This window comes from Impatiens glandulifera, chromosome 8 (assembly GCF_907164915.1).
Source record: "Impatiens glandulifera chromosome 8, dImpGla2.1, whole genome shotgun sequence".
NCBI lineage: Eukaryota > Viridiplantae > Streptophyta > Magnoliopsida > Ericales > Balsaminaceae > Impatiens > Impatiens glandulifera.
The window spans coordinates 42,987,824-43,008,811 of record NC_061869.1 but is presented as its reverse complement, the minus strand read 5'-3'; the positions used below and the strand labels follow the sequence as shown (position 1 = coordinate 43,008,811).

Below are 20,988 nucleotides of genomic sequence, written 5' to 3'. Positions count from 1 at the left end.
CTTGAAGCTAGCACCCGTCTACCTACGTGCTATAGTTGTTAGCTACTTCTGCTCCACGTTCTTGTGAAGATCAGTACGACAGCCCTATGCAACGAATTAACTAATGACACGTAGACGAATATCCTTCTCACTACTTGTTTTACAGGTAAATCTTTGAAGAATATTCGGCGCACTATCTGTTGTGTACGGCCACGATCCTTGTATTCAGAGTCTACTGTGTACTATGGAGGCGTTCCAATGGAAGAGTGGCACGTATCATTCTGAATATTCGACCGTTGGTACCTATGCATATTTAAAGATCCCTAAGGCCAACGGACGAACTGCCAGAATTACAGAGAGAGAAATCAGTCGATCATCTTGCTTACTGAAATTACTGAGAAATCAAGCTTTTGAATATTCATACTGTGAGTTGCTTTCCTAATTTTACTGAGTGTTAATCAGGAGAGAGTTAGATTCAAATCATCCTTTAGCTGAGTGATATTCTTCATCTTGTTTGTTGAACAGAGCGTATTCTGTTCACCAGTGAGCTAAGTGTGTGCAAACTATATTTGATTTGAATCATATTATAGTGAATCCTTCTGGTGGATGGAAGAAGGGGTGACGTAGGAGAGTTTGCTCCGAACATCCTATTGATTAAGCCGATCCTATCAAAGTTCATGCTAAAAAACTTTATTTTCAGTTCCTCATCTCACTTAATGACAAGACAACTCCCGAGAGAGTGGTCTTTTCGTCTAATTTTTACGAGATTTGAAAGAAAGATAAGACAAGAAGTTCAGTAACATAACATAAACGACACAAAAACTTTATTTTCTAAAAATTAGTACTTGTGGTCGAGCCTACGATAAAAATTTCTCACTCCCTTATTGGAAGGATCTTACGAGCGGAATGTAAGGCATGAGGCTTTGACCAATTGTAACGTACGAAACACCCTAAAAGACGGGACATTTCAAAAAGATGTTTTGAAAACAGAAGTGAGACCGATAAAAGGGCATACATATGGCATGTATTATGCATTTATAGTAGACAATGTAACTCTACTATATATAATACTTTAAAGTAGAACAAATGAGTTGTCGTTACTAATAGAGACATAACTATCAAAATCACTTCTTTTGAGGTCATGAGTGATCATAAAATAGTTAAATCTTTTATACCACTGTGTTGTCGATTATTTTAAACCATAGAGATATTTCTTCAAATAAAATATGCAATCCTCTTGTCTTAAGACATTAAATCTATCGAGATGATGCATATAGATGTCCTCATTAAGATCTCTATGTAGAAACGCGGTATTGACATTTTTTACTCAAGCTCCAAATTATGCATCCCCGTGATGTCAAGTAATACTCGAATCATCGTATGCTTCACAGCTAGAGAAAACACGTTAGTAAAATTAATTTCCAGAATTTGACTTTAATCTTTCGTAATTATTCTCGCTTTAAACCTTTTATCTTCAATTCTAGGTGTACATTCTTTTCTTTTATACACCCACTTACAATGAATATCATTATTTTCTATAAGTTATTTTATGAGATATACATACCATTCTTATGAAGATATTTCATCTTCTCTTGAATGACAATCATCCACTTGTTAAAGTCATCACAAGTGACTACCTCAGAATATGAAGAAAGTTCATCATATGAATCAATGCCTTGTACAACACGCAATGCAAGAATTAAAAAATTAGATTCACTGAGTCTTCGAGTAGGTCTAATATCATGTCTAGGCTTATCACTAGCAATAGAATCTACGGTGATAGTGTAAACGGTGGTGAAGTGTCTCACAACTCAAGTGTAGTTTGAGGCACACTCACGGATTTAGATTCTAATATGCTTCAAACTCTATTTGTTTTCTATATTTTTGTTCAACCTTATCGCCAGAAGTGCTAGATTTTTTCCGAATTTGATCACAAAAATATATATGATATAATATGTAACATGTAACATGAGTGTTTCGTCAAAAGTAACATCTCAACTAATTATTATGTTTTTAGTTTCTGGACATCATAACTTGTACCATTTTACACTGGATTTATAATCGATAAAATTACACATTACAAATCGAGCCTCTGATTTTCTTTTATCAACATGAGTATACGCAAAAGAATCAAAAATTCTCAAATCATAATAATTAGAAACATATCATACCATACTTCTTGCAGAGTCTGCTTATTAATCACAGTCGACGAAGAACAATTGACGAAGAAACATGTTAAAGTTGAAGCTTAAGCTTAAGCACAAAAAGATTTTGATAAATTAACATTAAGGAGAACACAATGCATCTTCTCCATCAAAGTCTTTTTCATCCTCTCTATCACACTATTTTGGTGATTTACGATTCCTTTAGTCTTGCATTTAGATTAAACTCTTCAGAATAGAATTCCAAACCATTATGAGTACGGAAACGTTTATTGGTTTCCCTTTCTACTTCTAAATCATAATTTTTCACTTCTTAAACTTAAAAAACACATCACTTTTTTGCTTCAAAATACACCTCAAGCTTTTCAAGAGTAACCATCGATATTCGTGAGCATACAATAGACATCTCCCATAGAAGACACCCTACACGGTCTCTAGAGATCGAAGTGAATATAATTTAGTTTATTTTAGCATTGTGGATGTCTTTATAGAATTTAACTCTTTTATGGTTGTGGAGAAAATAGTGTTTTACAAAACTTTAATTTACTAATACTATGTCCATAAATATGTCCTTGTTTGCTTATTTTAGTCATGTCATTCTCACTCAAATGACTAATTCGCATATGCCACAATTTAGTGACATCATCATAATATAAAGAAGATTTGGTGACCACAACATCGCCTATAACTATGAAATTTTTACAAACATATAAATGTTAGGTTTTCTTTCATATTTCATCATGACATGAACACTTTTACTAACTTTTTTACTCCACCTTCTACAGTGTACTTATACCATTTTAATCGATGGTATTAAGAGAAATTAAATTTCTCTTTAAGGAAAAAACATGTCTCACATCATCAAGTGTCCGAACAGCTCTATAAAATATCTTGATTTGTATTGTTTTTATACTCACGATTTTACATGATAAATTGTTTCTCATTAATACAACATTCGTGGAAACTATATCATTTGTTGAAAAGAAGTCCTAGTTGAAACACATAAGATACGTAGAACCAGAATCGAGTATCCATTCATTTTACGAACTTTGCATCGCAAATAGAAACCATGAGAAGTTCACTGTCTTCGATTTCAACAATAATATTTTTGCCAAAAATTTTAGTCTAGTTTTAGTTATAATGCCATAATTTTTCTTATCTTTATTATATAGTTTCCAACCCTCTGATTGTTTTGGTCTTCTTTCTTGCAATTATTGCAAGTCTTTCATGGTTTTCTTGACTATCATTTGTTTTTTATCGCCTTTTGAACCCATTTCACGGCTTCTCTCTCGGGCAATATGTCTCTCTCATAAACCATCAGAATTACTAATAAGTTATTTCATCTTCTATTTAGAGAATAACGCATAATAAACATCATTTGTTACGAGAATATCACAACTTAATAAAATAGTATCATGTAACGTGATATAAGACAAGGGCAACAAACACAATAAAATCTAGGTTAAATCCTCGTCATAATACTCGAGTTTCAAAACTTTCAAATTAGCAACAATTTCTTTAAAAGATGATAAATGTTCTTGTAAAGACGTGCCTTCTAGTATACGTTGAGAATATAATTGATGTTTTTGATATAACTTACTTGTAAGACTTTTCATCTTACGTAGATATTCCAGCTTCAACCATAACCGAACAAAAATTATCTCATTAATAATAATTAATACGTTTATTTATTAAATTTAAAAATTATTAATATGTTTTTAGATTAACACTTTTTTTTATTATACATGGATAATAAATTATAAATAAAATATTGAAATAAATTAATAAGTTCAAATTATAAATTTATCAATCACAATTATTTTTTTTAAGTTTTATTATCATTTAATTAACGTGATTGGTGTCTATTTTAATTTAATATATTACATAATTATAAATTATCAAATAATTTAAGTTCAAATATTTTATTTAAAATAATTATAAATTTTATAACATAATAAATTATAAGTATAAAAAAAATAATGTATAATTACACTTAACAAAAAGTAAAAAAAATAAAATTACTTTGTTGGACAATTCGGTTACCCGAAACATTTTAGTATAATTGGAGTTTACCCGTGTAATGATCACCCTACATTTCACATTACAATTGCAGTTAACCACTTTATTCCAAGCCAAAGTTTGATGATATTTCAAGTCATATGACCCACTGAATTTTAACATCACAATAATTATGAAATATAAACAAAAAAGATCAAAATACTATTCCTATTTTTTTTATAACATCTTATTAAATAATAACAATAGTTTGATCATTTATCCAAAAAACATTTCAACTAGGACATCAAGTGTAACTATAAATTAAAAGAAATCAAAAGTAACTAACTCACTAACTATAGACTAAATTGAACAAAACCAACTGAAATAACTAATTTGGACAAATGAAAATAGTGTGCTTCTTTAAGCTTGCAAGCAATTGTGTGTGGACTCTAGACACCAGAGGAAAGGCTTTCTCTTCTTCTTCTATCCATCATTAAAAATGGTTGTCTAGAAAAATTACAGTAACAGCTGTTTCTTTAGTACTTTTTTTTTACATATACAACAATAATACAGAAAACAAAATATAGAAGAAAAAAAAAGATGAGAAAACTTGGTGGCCTTCCTCAGAGGCACATCATCATCTAAGGTATAGCAGAGAATGGAAAAACAAACCAGTGATGGATGGAATTTGTGTATGATTGATCATAAAAAATAATCAGGAGTCTTTCGAGTAGTGTCGGGCTCGATCTGGCGTGGTGCTGGATCGAATTGAAGGAAGTTCTGATCCATCTTCTCCCCAATTTCCAGTATTGCAGCCATGTTCCCACATCGGTAACAGTAGTTTGGAGCACTAAATACTGTCACCACATTCTTCTCCTATTATTATTATACAATAAACATACATCAATCAACTGATTAATCTCCTTCTGTAATTGGTTATGTAAAGACAAAAAAAAAGGGTATTTTGATTGTCACTGATTCATTATGAGATAAGGGAATCAATTATCTGGATTCAACATTGCATCCCCAATAAAGGTGTTGTCCAAATAAACCACTGTAATGTCATCAATCAAGTCTTACACCAAATCATTTAACTCGTCAAAAAAAAATAACAAAATACCACTACTCTATTCTTAATAATATTAAATACTAAAGATATCTTAATCATTTAACTTAAATATCTCACTTTCTCATCCCAACAAGATTTTTTTTCCAAATAAAAAACTCAAATCAAGCAAAATTATGAATCATATATTCTCTTTATACTATTTTTTTATATATAAAACTACTAAAGTTACATTGAATACTTGTAATGGCATTTGGGTTACTGAACCCAGATAAAACTGGATTACATTGAAATTTGTATTTCTTTTCATTGATTAAACAAAGCCTAAGTCTCTCACAAAAATATTTTCCTTCACTAATTTAGGGGGGGAAATAAAAGGACAAGCCACCTTAAGTTTGAAGAATTAGTTTGACAAACCTGACACCAATTGTAACCTTCCATGACAAGTTGGTGAGCTCTTGAAATGAGGGTAAGACCATTGGTATGATTAAATTGAGAAGCTATGTCCTGCCCAAAGGTATAACCAGCACCACGTGGAGATATTCCCCACCCACATCTATCATCTGGGTCAGACCATAATAGGTCACACATAGGTCCTTCATGTGGAACCTATCACAACAAAACTTTCACATTAATCAAAAACTTTTCATGAATTAAGAGGTTATTCTTCTCTGTTTTTGGATTAATCCTTTTCTCAAATAGTATCAAATGTTATGCTGTCTATAAGATTTAAATTTAAATTATAAGAACATGAACATCGAAAACATTGTAAGCATATTATTATAAAACATGTCAAACATATTTCAGTATCGAGTATTGCGGACAGGTATCACACTATCACTCACTCCCCCATACTTGAACATCGTGTTTTATGGGTACACATTGACATCCCCACTTCCATGCACTTTAATTGCTGAATTTATAAGTGATTTAAAATAACAATTATCAAAAAAAATAATTTGAATAAGTAAATTTGAATCTTTCCAAACCTAGGTTGAAGAGTAAGACCGGGGAAAACCGGAAAATAAGTTAGTTGGAAGGACAAAGATTGTGAGTTATTGGCCAAATCACAAAACTAGCAGTGCATAAACGATCTATATATGACGTAAAAAAAGCAAATGCCCACTGAAAAGTCAAGCGAAAAAAATGGCAAATTTGAAGTAATGAATGTGTATATACAAAAGCATATATGTATTCTATACCTCCTGTATGCGGTCTAATGAACGAATGTTGTCCAATGTATCCAAAGAAGGGGAGAGTCCTCCATGTAAACAGAAAACCTAAGATGACATACACAACAGTATATCAGAGCAAAACTAAAAAACATAATGAAAGTGTCCATAGAAAATAGGAACCAAACCTGGCTCTCAATAAGGGCAGTGAGGGGTAAATAATCAAAAAGGTCAGTGAAGTGCTTCCAAACATTGGCATTTCCATACTTCCTCAAACATTCATCATAGAAACCATACCTGGTAAAGAAACAAAATGGAAAATTAAGCACTTATAAATTGAAATATGAAGATGTTTGATGTACCCTTTCTTTATTAAATGAAAATTCCCTTGACAAGTTAGAACAAACAAAATAAATGATACAAAACAGGCTGATTATTGGAAAAAGAAAGCAAAAACAAAAAATAAAAGAACTATATTGGATTTGCATCACTGGTAAACAAAGAAACCATACCAAATTGGGTTTGTAGAACTATTGAGACATTGGGGAAACACTTAACAATATTAGAAAGGGAGACGAAGAACCATCGTGTTCTTATTAAAAACTGAAAACTAATCTTCACTACCAGAGTTATGCCTTATTTATATTCTAATACTATATTCTAATACTATCTTCTTGCTTGTGCCTGTCACATGACTTCTAAACAATAAACCCTTCCTATCTAGACTATAATAACCTTACCCTATTTTGTATCAGTTTATTCATAAGCATGTAGTATATGTGTACAATGATAGTTATAATATAGCACATTAAATGCACGATTTTCAAGAAACGAGTTAGCAGCTCCATGCATTAGAAACTCAAAACATTGAAGAACTTAAATGTGTGTAGTTAGTATCAAATGTTAATGATTGTTCCATATTTAAAATCCGCTCATATATTTAAAATCCTTCCAACAAAAATCTATAGTTATTCCTTTGGTTGAGGATATCACGACTTTGCTACAAATGTCTTCATATGAATTTGTAATGTAAAAAATCCCTTACACTTGAGTAATCTGCCTGCTTTCATGATTTCCTCTGAGGATGGTAATTCTATCCCTGTAACGAACCTTAAGAGCCACTAAAAGTGTTACAGTCTCCACTGAATAGTAACCGCGATCTGCACATTTCAAAATATGGTCAGATGTTAATAGAGAATCGTCAATTTAAGCAGACAAACCAATATAGTAAATTATATCCACTGAAATATTATATTATTAACATTTTTTGTCTAGTTAGTTAGACCAGTTATCTTTTTGTTAAAAAAATAAGACAAACCACTGTACTTTATAAATAGAGGTAGTGACTGAAGGAATGGATTATCAAATGAAGTATGAAGAATTAGATTGATTCTGCTCTTTTAATCTCATGTTCTATAAAGCTTAAAGATTAGAACAGAATGTCAATGGAATATTTCCAAGATGAAGATGATGGCGAAAGACAATGCATTTTTCCTATTGGAAACAATTATATTTCTATATCTGGATCTTGCAGAATTCATGAGCTAATTTGTGAATAGGTGTAATAGTACATCTAGATAAACCATATTTTCAAATGTAATCTCATCTTAATTGACACCAAAATGAGAAATTTGACCTAAGCAGAATAGAAATGAAATATTTGCAAGATGAAAATGATGGCCAATGTCAAGACAAGGAAAAGTGTTATTTCTGAATTTGGATCAAACCAAGAATTCATAAATTAATTTTTGGATCTCGGTAATAGTAAATGAAGCCGGATATATCAGAGATGACTTGCAGATATCAGTCGAGCATGCTGGTTAAATACAATAATAACTAGGACAAGGAAAAGTTATTCATTCAGAACAAACATGGTAATACGACCTAGAGATTGGATTGGATTGGATTGGATGACTAACCAACATAGTCGCCCATGAAAAGATAGTTGGTGTCTGGAGATTTCCCCCCAATCTTAAATAACTCAATAAGATCATAGAATTGTCCATGAATATCACCGCAAACCGTGACCGGGCACTTTACCGGCTGTACGTTCCATTCCTCGACAAGAATAGCTCTAGCCTGATCGCAGAGAGTCTTGACATCCGTTTCCGACAGAGGCTTGCAGTCCATTAACTGCTCGATTTGCCGATCGACGTCCGAAAGCGACGGCATTCTATGGTATGGTATTTCCCTTGGAACGGGAACGAGAGACGGGAGAGGGAGACGGGACGGGAAATCAGACAAGAAGAACGCAAACAACGAAAATGGATTTAGTCAAATGAAATTGAACTCAAAAATCGAACCGAAGCAGCATCCCAGACTATTAGGGTTTCGTTCAAGGATCGGGGATTCAGATCCCACAGAGGTCAATCTCAGCCCCTCATTTCCTCATCATTTCCTAAAATTGAGATTCGTCTCCAAGCACAAGAATGAATCTCTCTTTCTAAAAATGCATATTTTATTTTATTTTATTTTATTTTATATATAAGCCAGGGTAATTATCGAAATACTCTCATCATTTTACAAAATTTAAATTCCATTTTCATTTATTTAAATAAAATATAATTACTTTTTCTTTAAACAAAACATTATATTCATTTTTAATTTAACTATAAAAATATATTATTTCAACGTTCCGCGTTCATTAAATTTGGCGTTGAATTTAAAAATAAAGTATTATTAGCCTAGTTTGTTAAAGAGGTGTAATTGTTTTGTTAGGTTGCGAGTTCGAAACAAACCTATAACATTTTTTATTTTATTTTTAACCGTTTTAAGTTTATGTATGGTTGAACCCAAAATCCGACTCAAATATTCATTTACTCTCACATATATATCCAAATTAACCACAGCTCTCGACTCCCGGCAATCCGGACAGTTTCAAAATTATGCATCATTATATATATATGGATTAGTTAGTTAAAAATATCTCACGTTAATCAAATTTGGTGTTTATTTTAAAATATAATATGTTATTAGTCTAGTTGGTTAAAGAGTTGTATTTGTTATTGTTAGGTTACGAGTTTGAAACATATCTATAGCATTTTTAATTTTATTTTTAACCGTTTTAAGTTTATGGACGGGTCAACCCAGAATCCGACCCAAGTATCCATTTACTCTCACATATATATCCAAATTAATGAAAACTCTCGAACCGACAATCTGAACATTTTCAAAATTAAGCATCATTATATATAAAAAATTTTATTAAAAAAAAATCATATTTACAAAGATATAATTATTTTTTGCCAAATTAGTTTAAAAAATATATATCTTATTACATATAATAAATAATAGATCATGTATATAGGCTTACATAAATGTTTTATTCTTTTTATATTTTTCTATATTTAAAATTAAAACAAAAAAATAATTGTCAAATAGAATAGAAAGAGGATTACTTTGTGATTTTTTTATTACAAGTTGTGTTTTAATCTTCACATAACTAGAACTAGCAAGTAGTCCGAGCATTTGTACGAGTAATGATATAAAATCGAGAAAAAAATTACAGTTAATCTAAATACATATAGCAATTTTAATTTTATTTTTAACCGTTTTAAGTTTATGGGCGGGTCAACACACAATCCGACCCAAATATCAATTTACTCTCACATATATATCCAAATTAACCACAGCTCTCGACCCGACAATTCAGATATTTTGAAAATTAAGCATCATTATATATATATAAATATATATATATATATATTAGTTAGTTATAAAGTTAAACATTATATTGTTAAAACGTTCTGCGTTGATCAAATTTAGTGTTGAAATTAAAATATAAAGTTTTATTAGCCTAGTTGGTTAAAGGGTTGTACTTGTTTTGTTAGGGTGTGAGTTCGAAACATACATATAACATTTTTAATATTATTTTTAACCGTTTTAAGTTTATTAGCGGGTCAACCCACAATCAGACCTAACTATTCATTTACTCTCATATATATATCTAAATTAACCACAGATCTCGACTCGACAATTCGAACACTTTAAAAATTAAACATCAATATTGTATATATATTAGAGATAAGTTTTAATTTAAATATGTGAAATACAAATTAGTTAAAATCTTAAGCAATTCATGGTTTGAAATTATTTTTTAAAAGAGTTGAAATTTTGAACATAGAATAAAAATTGTTTATACTTCAAGTTAGTTTTATTTATTTTGTATTATTCGCAAAATCCTAACTATTTCAAATAAAAATAAATATATAATAAGCAATTTCAAATCTATATACGTTCTAATACCAAATTGTTAGCAAAATCATATATAAAAAGATGTTCAAAATTAGTTAAATGTACATTTATTGCACATATTATCCCTTATTAAAGTTATAACTAACAAACTAAAAACCTATATATGTTCTAATACCAAATTGTTAGCAAAATCATATATAAAAAGATGTTCAAAATTAGTTGAATGTACATTTATTGTACATATTATCCCTTATAAAAGTTATAACTAACAAACTAAACATTAATAAATAACTAACTAAGATAACTTATTTTTAAGTATTTTAACATTAAATTATATATATTTTAATATTATTTTTAAAAGGTATTATAAATAACTAAAAAAATATAAATTGTAACTTATTTTCGCATATCTTAACGTTAAACTATAATATATTTTTATATTATTTTTAAAAGGTATTATACATAATTAAAATAATATAAGTCTTTTATCATAAAAATTTATATATTCGTATGGAAAATTTTAAATATAGATATAAAAAAAATCAATTGTTTCAATAGCTAAAATCTTCAAATGTCATAGTAAGTTAATAAAATGTTTTGTAACAAATAAATTAGATATGTTAAGCAATATTCATAGTTCCAGGCAATCATTGAAGCCAATAATAACAAGGGGTTGTTAACGTTACAACAAGGTAAATAATACAATTCATTCCAATACAAGTCAAATATTAAACAATTTGACCATTGACTTAATTATTCAAAATTATAATGCAAAATCTAGGGTTATTATTGTCTTTTTTTTTCATATGCATGAAAATTACAACTATTATTATTATTATTATTATTATTATTATTATTATTATTATTATTATTATTATTATTATTATGAAAATTTTCGTATGATACACACGGATAAGGATAAAAATAAAATAAATTAAAAAAACTATAATAACATTTATTCAATGCAATGTTTAAAATTATTAAAATAAAAAATATAACGCTCTCATTCCACATTTTATTCACTTCGATAAAACAACTTATTTTCTCACATGTTTCATCACATATTTTTTCAGAAAGAATCTCTTATTTCGTGACTTTACATTTTCAATTTGTCAACCAAATATTTGATTCATATTTTTTAATAATTAGCATCGTGACCGCACACTTTGGTCTTTAACCACTTTCAAATGATACCGGTCTATTATTCCTCGACAAACCACATTTCAATCACATTCGGTTAAATGTTATACTTGTTTTGTTAGGTTGCAAGTTCGAAACCTAAAAATAACATTTTTAAATTTGTTTTTAACCGTTTTAAGTTTATGGGCGGGTCAACACACAATCCGACCCAAGTATCCAATTACTCTCACATAAATATCCAAATTAACCACAGTTCTCGAACCGGCAATCCGGACACTTTATAAATTAAGCATCATTATATATATATATATATATATTAGTTAGTTAAAAATTTGAATTTTTATATTTAAAATGTCTCGCGTTCATCAAATTTGGTGTTGAATCTTAATTATAAAGTGTTGTTAGTCTAGTTTGTTAAAGGGTTGTACTTGTTTTGTTAGGTTGCAAGTTCGAAACCTACAAATAACATTTTTAAATTTATTTTTAACCGTTTTAAGTTTATGGGCGGGTCAACCACAATCCGACCCAAGTATCCAATTACTCTCACATAAATATCCAAATTAACCACAGCTCTCGAACCGAAAATCCGAACACTTTAAAAATTAAGCATCATTATATATATATATATAAATTAGTTAGTTAAAAATTTGAATTTTTATTTTTAAAATGTCTCGCGTTCATCAAATTTCGTGTTGAATCTTAATTATAAAGTGTTGTTAGTCTAGTTTGTTAATGGGTTGTACATGTTTTGTTAGGTTGCAAGTTCCAAACCATAACATTTTTAAATTTATTTTTAATCGTTTTATGTTTATGGGCGGGTCAACCCACAATCCGACCCAAGTATCCAATTACTCTCACATAAATATTCAAATTAACCACAGCTCTCGACCCGACAATCCGGACATTTTAAAAATGAAGCATCATTATATATATATAGATTAGTTAGTTAAAAATTTGAACTTTTATTTTAAAATATCTCGCGTTCATCAAATTTGGTGTTGAATCTTAATTATAACGTGTTGTTAGTCTAGTTTGGTTAGAGGGTTGTACTTGTTTTGTTACGTTGCAAGTTCGAAACCTACAAATAACATTTTCAAATTTATTTTTAACCGTTTTAAGTTTATGGGCGGGTCAACACACAATTCAACCCAAGGATCCAATTACTCTCACATAAATATCCAAATTAACCACAGCTCTCGACCCGGCGATCTGGATACTTTAAAAATTAAGCATCATTATATATATATATATAGATTAGTTAGTTAAAAATTTGAACTTTTATTTTTAAAATGTCTCGCGTTAATCAAATTTGGTGTTGAATTATAATTATAAAGTGTTGTTAGTCTAGTTGGTTAAAGGGTTATACTTGTTTTGTTAGGTTGCAAGTTCGAAACCTACAAATAAATTTTTAAATTTATTTTTAACCGTTTATGGGCGGGTCAACCCACAATCCGACCCAAGTATCCAATTACTCTCACATAAATATCCAAATTAACCACAGCTCTCGACCCGGAAATCCGGAAACTTTAAAAATTAAGCATCATTATATATATAGATTAGTTAGTTAAAAATTTGAACTTTTATATTTAAAATGTCTTGCGTTCATCAAATTTGGTGTTGAATCTTAATTATAAAGTGTTGTTAGTCTAGTTGGTTAGAGGGTTGTACTTGTTTTGTTAGGTTGCAAGTTCGAAACCTACATATAACATTTTTAAATTTATTTTTAACCGTTTTAAGTTTATGGGCGGGTCAATACACAATCCGACCCAAGTATCCAATTACTCTCACATAAATATCCAAATTAACCACAGCTCTCGACCCGGCAATCCGGACACTTTAAAAATTAAGCATCATTATATATATAGATTAGTTAGTTAAAAATTTGAACTTTTATTTTTAAAATGTCTCGCGTTCATCAAATTTGGTATTGAATCTTAATTATAAAGTGTTGTTAGTCTAGTTTGTTAAAGGGTTGTACTTGTTTTGTTAGGTTGCAAGTTCGAAATCTACAAATAACATTTTTAAATTTATTGTTAACCGTTTGAAGTCTATAGGCGGGTTAATCCACAATCCGACCCAAATATACAATTTCTCTCACATAAATATTCAAATTAACCACAGCTCTCGACCCGGCAATTCAGACACTTTAAAAATTAAGCATCATTATATATATAGATTAGTTAGTTAAAAATTTGAACTTTTATTTTTAAAATGTCTCGCGTTCATCAAATTTGGTATTGAATCTTAATTATAAAGTGTTGTTAGTCTAGTTTGTTAAAGGGTTGTACTTGTTTTGTTAGGTTGCAAGTTCGAAACCTACAAATAACATTTTTAAATTTATTTTTAACCGTTTTAAGTTTATGGGCGGGTCAACCACAATCCGACCCAAGTATCCAATTACTCTCACATAAATATCCAAATTAACCACAGCTCTCGAACCGAAAATCCGAACACTTTAAAAATTAAGCATCATTATATATATATATATAAATTAGTTAGTTAAAAATTTGAATTTTTATTTTTAAAATGTCTCGCGTTCATCAAATTTCGTGTTGAATCTTAATTATAAAGTGTTGTTAGTCTAGTTTGTTAATGGGTTGTACATGTTTTGTTAGGTTGCAAGTTCCAAACCATAACATTTTTAAATTTATTTTTAATCGTTTTATGTTTATGGGCGGGTCAACCCACAATCCGACCCAAGTATCCAATTACTCTCACATAAATATTCAAATTAACCACAGCTCTCGACCCGACAATCCGGACATTTTAAAAATGAAGCATCATTATATATATATAGATTAGTTAGTTAAAAATTTGAACTTTTATTTTAAAATATCTCGCGTTCATCAAATTTGGTGTTGAATCTTAATTATAAAGTGTTGTTAGTCTAGTTGGTTAGAGGGTTGTACTTGTTTTCTTAGGTTGCAATTTCGAAACCTACAAATAACATTTTTAAATTTATGTTTAACCGTTTTAAGTTTATGGGCGGGTCAACCCACAATCCGACCCAAGTATCCAATTACTCTCACATAAATATCTAAATTAATCACAACTCTCGACCTTATTTATTTAATTTTTTATTTATTTAAAGTCATTTCTCGCTTTATTTTAGCCCAAACATTTAGGAGTTGTAATATTATTTTTCACCCTCTCTCACTCTCGAATCTTAAGGTTAAAATAATATGTTCAACGAGATTAGTATTAATTGATGATATATTCTCTAAGCATCCCTTCATGCAAATAATATTAAGAATATCAATTTGAATATCAACGTTGACCGTTAATAATTTTCAACATTAATGCCAATTTGAATTATAAGATTTTGTATAATTGATATCTTCTTATTCCCTTTGCGGGTTTTGAATATGAATAGATAATGTGAGAGTTGAGAAATCAACCTCTTTCAGGCCGGTTCCTGACAACCATAAGATTTCCTTCCAAGACCAATAACCATGAACATTTGATCTCCGGCATCAACATTAAAGAATTTTAATTAAAAAATGGAGTTTGTGTCTTTAATAACTTCAAAAGGTTCATTAGGTTTCCATCTTCCAATCATACAACTTTGAACCGCCTGAACTTTAGCTACAGGAATCCACGGTTCATCAATTTCATCCTAGCTGGACATCTTAGTCAAACTTGTGAAATTTAACTTGAGTAAAGCTATATGAATTAGGGAGATAAAAAATATTGAAGTGATTTTTTTAGTGCAGTTGAAACCCTGGAAAAAACATTCGTTTCGGTTTTGCAGAAAAGTTCGAGGTTCGAGAATTTCAACATCGGTTTGCATGTCAGAAATTTTCTTTTAAAATAAAATATTATTTTTAAAAGATTTTTAAATAATCCCTAATAGTTTTTAAAATTAATTAATTTGGGGTTCAATTTTAAATAATCCGGAGATTTACGGTAATCAAATTATAATTTGATTTTTGAAAAATCCGTTAGTTTAAATTAATTATTAGAAGATTATTTGTTTTGAAACAGATTCGCCAATTAAATTTTTTAAATCATTAAAAGTGTCATACATATATATAAATGTATTAAATCAATAAAAGTTTTATTTAGTTCGTAGTTTGGTGATGCTAGGGAAAAAGTTTTCGCGCTTCATCCTCCACACCCATTTAAAAACGGTCTCTACTTATAAAATTGGCTTTTGAAAATCGGTTGTAACAAGTTTTATTTTTACCGATTATTTTTTCGGTCATAGTCATGCTTCTAGGTTTAACGTTATTTAAAATATTGAAACAACATTATTTAAATGTTGTTACCTGTTGAAGATGATAACTAAGAAGGAGTATACCTGAAGAACATCAGTCATTTTAAGAATGTTATAGTTTAAAAATAAACATCAAACAGGCCTTAATCAAAATATTTTGTGCAACCATCCCAAAAATATTTTGAAATTATTTTATAATTATTTTAGATTTTTAGAAAATAATTTGGGTTTTCAAAATTACAAAAATAATTTTAGGTTTTGAAAAGGGGAATCAAACATGCATTAGGATCGGAGTCCTAAGCCTTGGGTTCATTTTTGTTGGTCATGGTCTAAAAACCATCTGTCTATGTTGAGGCTCGGGATCTTCGGTCGAAGTGCAAAAGTCCCTCGGTCTAGATGCTAAGGACTCTCGGTCCTTGGCTAAGATCATCAGTCTAAGTGTATAAACCCATCGGTCTTGGGTTAACTCTAGGATAAGTTTATCGGTCCTAGGTCTAGGAGTTCTCGGTTTAGGTCGAGATTTCTCGGTCCTAGATTTAACCTCTCGGTCATGGTTGGAGGTTGTCGTTCCTAGGTTAAGGAGTCCTCGGGTCCTAGGTTTGAATTATTGATCTGATGTAAAAATCATCGGTCAGACCTCTTGACCCTATCTCAAGAACATTGGTCGGATCTCTCAGTCCTATTGAATTTCTCGATCGGACATATTGGTCCTAGGTTTAAATTTCTCGGTCCTAGGTCTCGGTCTGGACAGATGGTTGTCGGTCGGACCTCTCGGTCCTCATGAACACAAAAGTGCAGATTTTTTAATTTTTATTTAAGCTTTGATTCTTTGATCCAAGGGCTTCGGGTAGCTTCTCAAACTCCCAAGAACATGTTTATCATCATCTCAATGTATCAATCAACCTAAATGATTATCAAAATGTTCAAAACATATTGTGATCAAAAATTGAATTTTTGGTTTTCAAACTATTTTGAGGAGAAATGAGTTATCTAATAGCTTCCTTTATATCTGATATACTTGATTGATACTAAAACAAGAAAACTGACTGTTCGTTTTGACCAAATGAGGGGTTTTGGCCAATTCATCTTCCCACCCGTTGTCTTGGTCAGATTCTTTAAAATCATTAAAATCGAAAGAAGCAATCATCCAAATATCATCCTCAATTGGGCAAGAGGAGTCTAACATCCTCCCTATCTTTGCGTTTAACTCTACAAGGTTGACATTATGTTTCGGAAAAAGGGTTGGACTTCACTTGGGGTGCTGGGATAGTTCCATCATCGATAAGATCATGAATCTTATGTTTGAGGGCGAAATATAAGTTAGTAAAGTGTCCTTTCGCTTGGTGGTATTTACACCACTCATTGGTAAGTCTTCCCATTATTTCCTTCTCTGGTTGAGGGGTCAACACTTGGATGATCTTTCTTGGTAATAGCACTTCTAGAGCCTTGGATGTCGACATTCCCAGATCAACGAATGTCCTGCGAGGCTTAGGACTATTGGTTCCTGTTTGAAGTGGCGTGTGAACTTGCCTAGGTGGAAATATTTGTTTTTGGGGAAATGATTGTTTTGAAAGACGCACTGCTCCATTATTCTTTTCCTCCTAGATGTTGGCAACATGGCTAATTTCTACCTTCTTCCTTGGATTATACCTGGGGGCGTCGAGTATGGCTTTTTCCCTTCTTCGACTTCCTTCTAAGAGCATCATCATACCCCTCACCAACACTGGTTAAGTCTTCCAAGAAGCGATATTTTGCACCATACAGTTTCTTTGTATACAGTACATTCATATTAACATAAAGCATGTCAACTTGAGCCTGCTCACTAGGTATAATTCAGACGCGACTTCTTTCTATCTATTCGCGTAGCTTTCAAATGTTTCGTTTGCCCCTTGGAGAATCTAACGAAGCTTCCGTTCGGGTTTGTCAACCTTGACAAACACAACGAACCGACTAATGAATGACTTGGCCAGTTCTTCTATGGTCTGGTACTTTGCGATATTCTAGCGTGTATGCCATTCTAGAGCCGTGTCTGCCAAGTATCTAGGAAATAATTGAGTCATCATGAATTGCCCTAAATTGTGCAGCATCATATTTAAGACATATCCGTTCATAAAGGTTGTAGGATCCTTCTTTCTTGAGTATTTTGGAAGGTTTGCAATTTCAGTCCAAAAGGTTTGGAAGCGTTTTTCGCAGCCTCCATACTATACCTCCAGGATTCCATGACCCTAGATGTTCCTCTAACGGTTGGTTCACTTAGCTTCTTCAGGATTTCAGCTTGTATCTTCTTCATGTTGTTCATTTCCTCTACTTAATCGAGAATAACATCAGATATTAAACCATTTTGTCCATCATTAGACCGAGGTGCCCAGTTCTCTCTTCTCATTTTTGCACCAGCTCTTGCTCTTTCGTTGACCTCTTTAAACCCAGCGTCATGCTCTTGTATTAATGTCTTTCCTTTGTTGATCTGGGTGATCCATGCTAACTGTCTATCCGCATCCACCTTAGCTTCTTCATCAGAGTCATACCATTCTTCCGCCTTCACTCCTTCATCATTCTCAGGGTTTGGAACAGTTGGTTTAGAGGAATTTAGGTTAGAAGTATGGGGATGGGGTTGTGGATCATTAGGAGGAACCATCACTATCACTTGCGCCATTAGAAGTGTTATCTTGTGTTCTAGAGCCTTCAAATCATCTTTGGTTGCCATAGATTCTGTTTGGATGCTAGTAAAGTGACTTGTCCTTCGTCCTGACGTGGGTTGCTCCTCCGAATCAGACATAGCTCGAACGTAACGTTCAGAAACTGGGTCACATGCAGAGTAGCGACCTGTGATTGGATCAAGTGAGGTTTCCATAGATTAAAGATTCATATTCAAAAGAATACAATGAGTTTGGACCCTTTAGTAAGATAAGACAAGCAATGTGTTGCTTGTATGCACATAATCCCTAATATGCAATAAACACTCAATTTACCCATTCACAATGTATAATATGTAGGAAAGGATGAGTAAAATAGAAAGACTTATTTTATTAAAGTCCTAAGTGTTATGGATAAAATCATAAACAAAAGTCATAAAATAAAAGAGAACAAGCACCCATCATCCTCTCATTACAAGCTTTGCTCTCATGTATTTTCATAAAGAGATTTACATTTCAATTATAAAGAAATCTAGTCTAAGTCTTTGAATCTTCAAGTCTTTTTTTATCTTTCTTGATCGTCTTTGCGCCTCATGCGTCTCTCTTGATCGTCTTTGTGTCTCACGCGTCTTTCTTTATTATATCTTACGCTTAGAATTTGAGTAGTAAAGACACAAAGAAAGAAAAGTAGTTAAATTAGATTCCTCTTTTAGCTTTTCTAGGTTTCCTTGATTTTACTCCTTTGAAATTATTTGGTTTAGCTTTAAAATTTCGAAATTGTTCACATGTTTCATGGCATTTTAAAACTTTGAATGGATAAACTGAGCGCCTTGAAATATCTATATGCATACATGTATTTATCATATATAGTAGTCAAGTAAAAGGCTTCGTGACGTGGCTTTATTGCTCGACAGGACGAGACGAGGCAACGACTTGGTAGAATTGGCTTTTTGACTTTTTGTTCTAAAGTTGGAAATGACTTAAAAGAGAGTTGTTCCACTGACAAGTATACTATTCCAAAAGGGATCTCTCTATGTAAGGGGAGCTCTCAATTGGACATCCCCCTCACTTCTATTTCAAAATCCCTCATTTTCAATAGTAGGAGATATTTGAAAAGAAGAGAGGGTTAATCCAGGTTTTTTCCTATTGTTTTTCTCAACTCTAAAAATCACACCAAATCCTTCAAGGCATGGGTTGAGGGTGTCATTCACATTGACTACCCTTAGCACATAAAATATAGATGTGTGAACTTCATCCAACGATGTATACACACCTCCACATTGGAGCTCCAAGTCTCATGCAAATAGTCGAATAATGTGAATATAGAGTATGAATTATAGCGTAAGAATGTTTAAATAGTTGGCCAAAATTACTTTGGAGTCAAACGTCGAATGTTTCCAGCAGAGTCGCTAGAAAACAGTGATCGATTTTTAAAAACATTTTATTTTGATCGACTAGTTTGAAAATTCTGGAACGCTCTTTAAAAATTTTATTTTGAAAACGTGAGGGGAATTAGTTTTAGGGTGTGTTTGATGAGGGGGAATTGGAATTGGAATTGGCATTGGAATTCTAATTCCAATTCTATGAGAATTGGCATTGAATTACAATTCAATTCATATGTTTGGAAAAACAATAGAATTGTAATTCAATTCCAATTTCTATGTTTGAAAAAATGATAGAATTGTAATTCAATTCTAATTCTAATGTTTGTAAAATAAAATATCGGTTCAAAATGTTAACTTTTAAAATATGTTTTCACGTTTTGGCACATTTAATACGTTTTTGACTTTTTTCACATTTTCACACGTTTTTCACGTTTTTCACACGTTTTAACACGTTTTTCACATCTTTCACACGTTTTTCACGTTTTCACACGTTTTTCACGTTTTTCACACGTTTTTCACGTTTTTCAAATGTTTTTCACATGTTTTTCACGTTTTTCACGTCTTCATGTTTTTCACACATTTTAACACGGTTTTCACGTTTTTCACACGTTTTAACACGTTTTTTACACGTTTTCACACGTTTTCACGTTTTTTACACGTTTTTTACACGTTTTTTACACGTTTTCACACGTTTTCACGTTTTTTACACGTTTTAACACGTTTTCACGTTTTCACACATTATAACAGGTTTTTCACATGTTTTTCACGTTTTTCACACATTTTCACACGTTTTCACGTTTTCACGTTTTTCACACATTATAACACGTTTTTCACGTTTTCAAACATAATCACGTTTTTTACACGTTTTAACACGTTTTTCACGTTTTTCACACGTTTTAACAAGTTTTTCACGTTTTTCACACATCTTTCATGTTTTTTTACACGTTTTTTTACACGTTTTAACATGTTTTTCACGTTTTTACACGTTTAAACGTGAAAACGTGCCAAAATGTGTTAAATGTGTTAAACGTGTTAAATGTGTT

The 20,988-nt window shown here is 31.2% G+C and overlaps 1 protein-coding gene across 1 annotated transcript; it reads right to left on the bottom strand.

Moving 5' to 3' along the window:
- Positions 1-4,436: 4,436 nt before the first annotated feature.
- Positions 4,437-8,818, bottom strand: LOC124911913 (serine/threonine-protein phosphatase PP2A-2 catalytic subunit-like). The gene is made up of 6 exons (XM_047452446.1): positions 8,297-8,818; positions 7,423-7,537; positions 6,566-6,674; positions 6,408-6,485; positions 5,623-5,814; positions 4,437-5,015 (listed from the first exon to the last, which is right to left on the bottom strand). The coding sequence occupies exons 1-6, from the start codon at positions 8,547-8,549 to the stop codon at positions 4,842-4,844; spliced, it is 921 nt and encodes a 306-aa protein (XP_047308402.1). The 5' UTR covers positions 8,550-8,818; the 3' UTR covers positions 4,437-4,841.
- Positions 8,819-20,988: the final 12,170 nt, after the last annotated feature.

What these genes read in the sequence shown, in the direction of transcription:
- LOC124911913 (XM_047452446.1), bottom strand. Translation starts at nt 8,549, where the DNA reads ATGCCGTCGCTTTCGGACGTCGATCGGCAAATCGAGCAGTTAATGGAC. An exon ending in CTGCCCTTATTGAGAGCCAG is followed by an intron (nt 6,486 to 6,565) that starts GTTTGGTTCCTA and finishes ATGTCATCTTAG; the next exon opens with GTTTTCTGTTTACATGGAGG. An exon ending in CATTAGACCGCATACAGGAG is followed by an intron (nt 5,815 to 6,407) that starts GTATAGAATACA and finishes TTGTTGTGATAG; the next exon opens with GTTCCACATGAAGGACCTAT.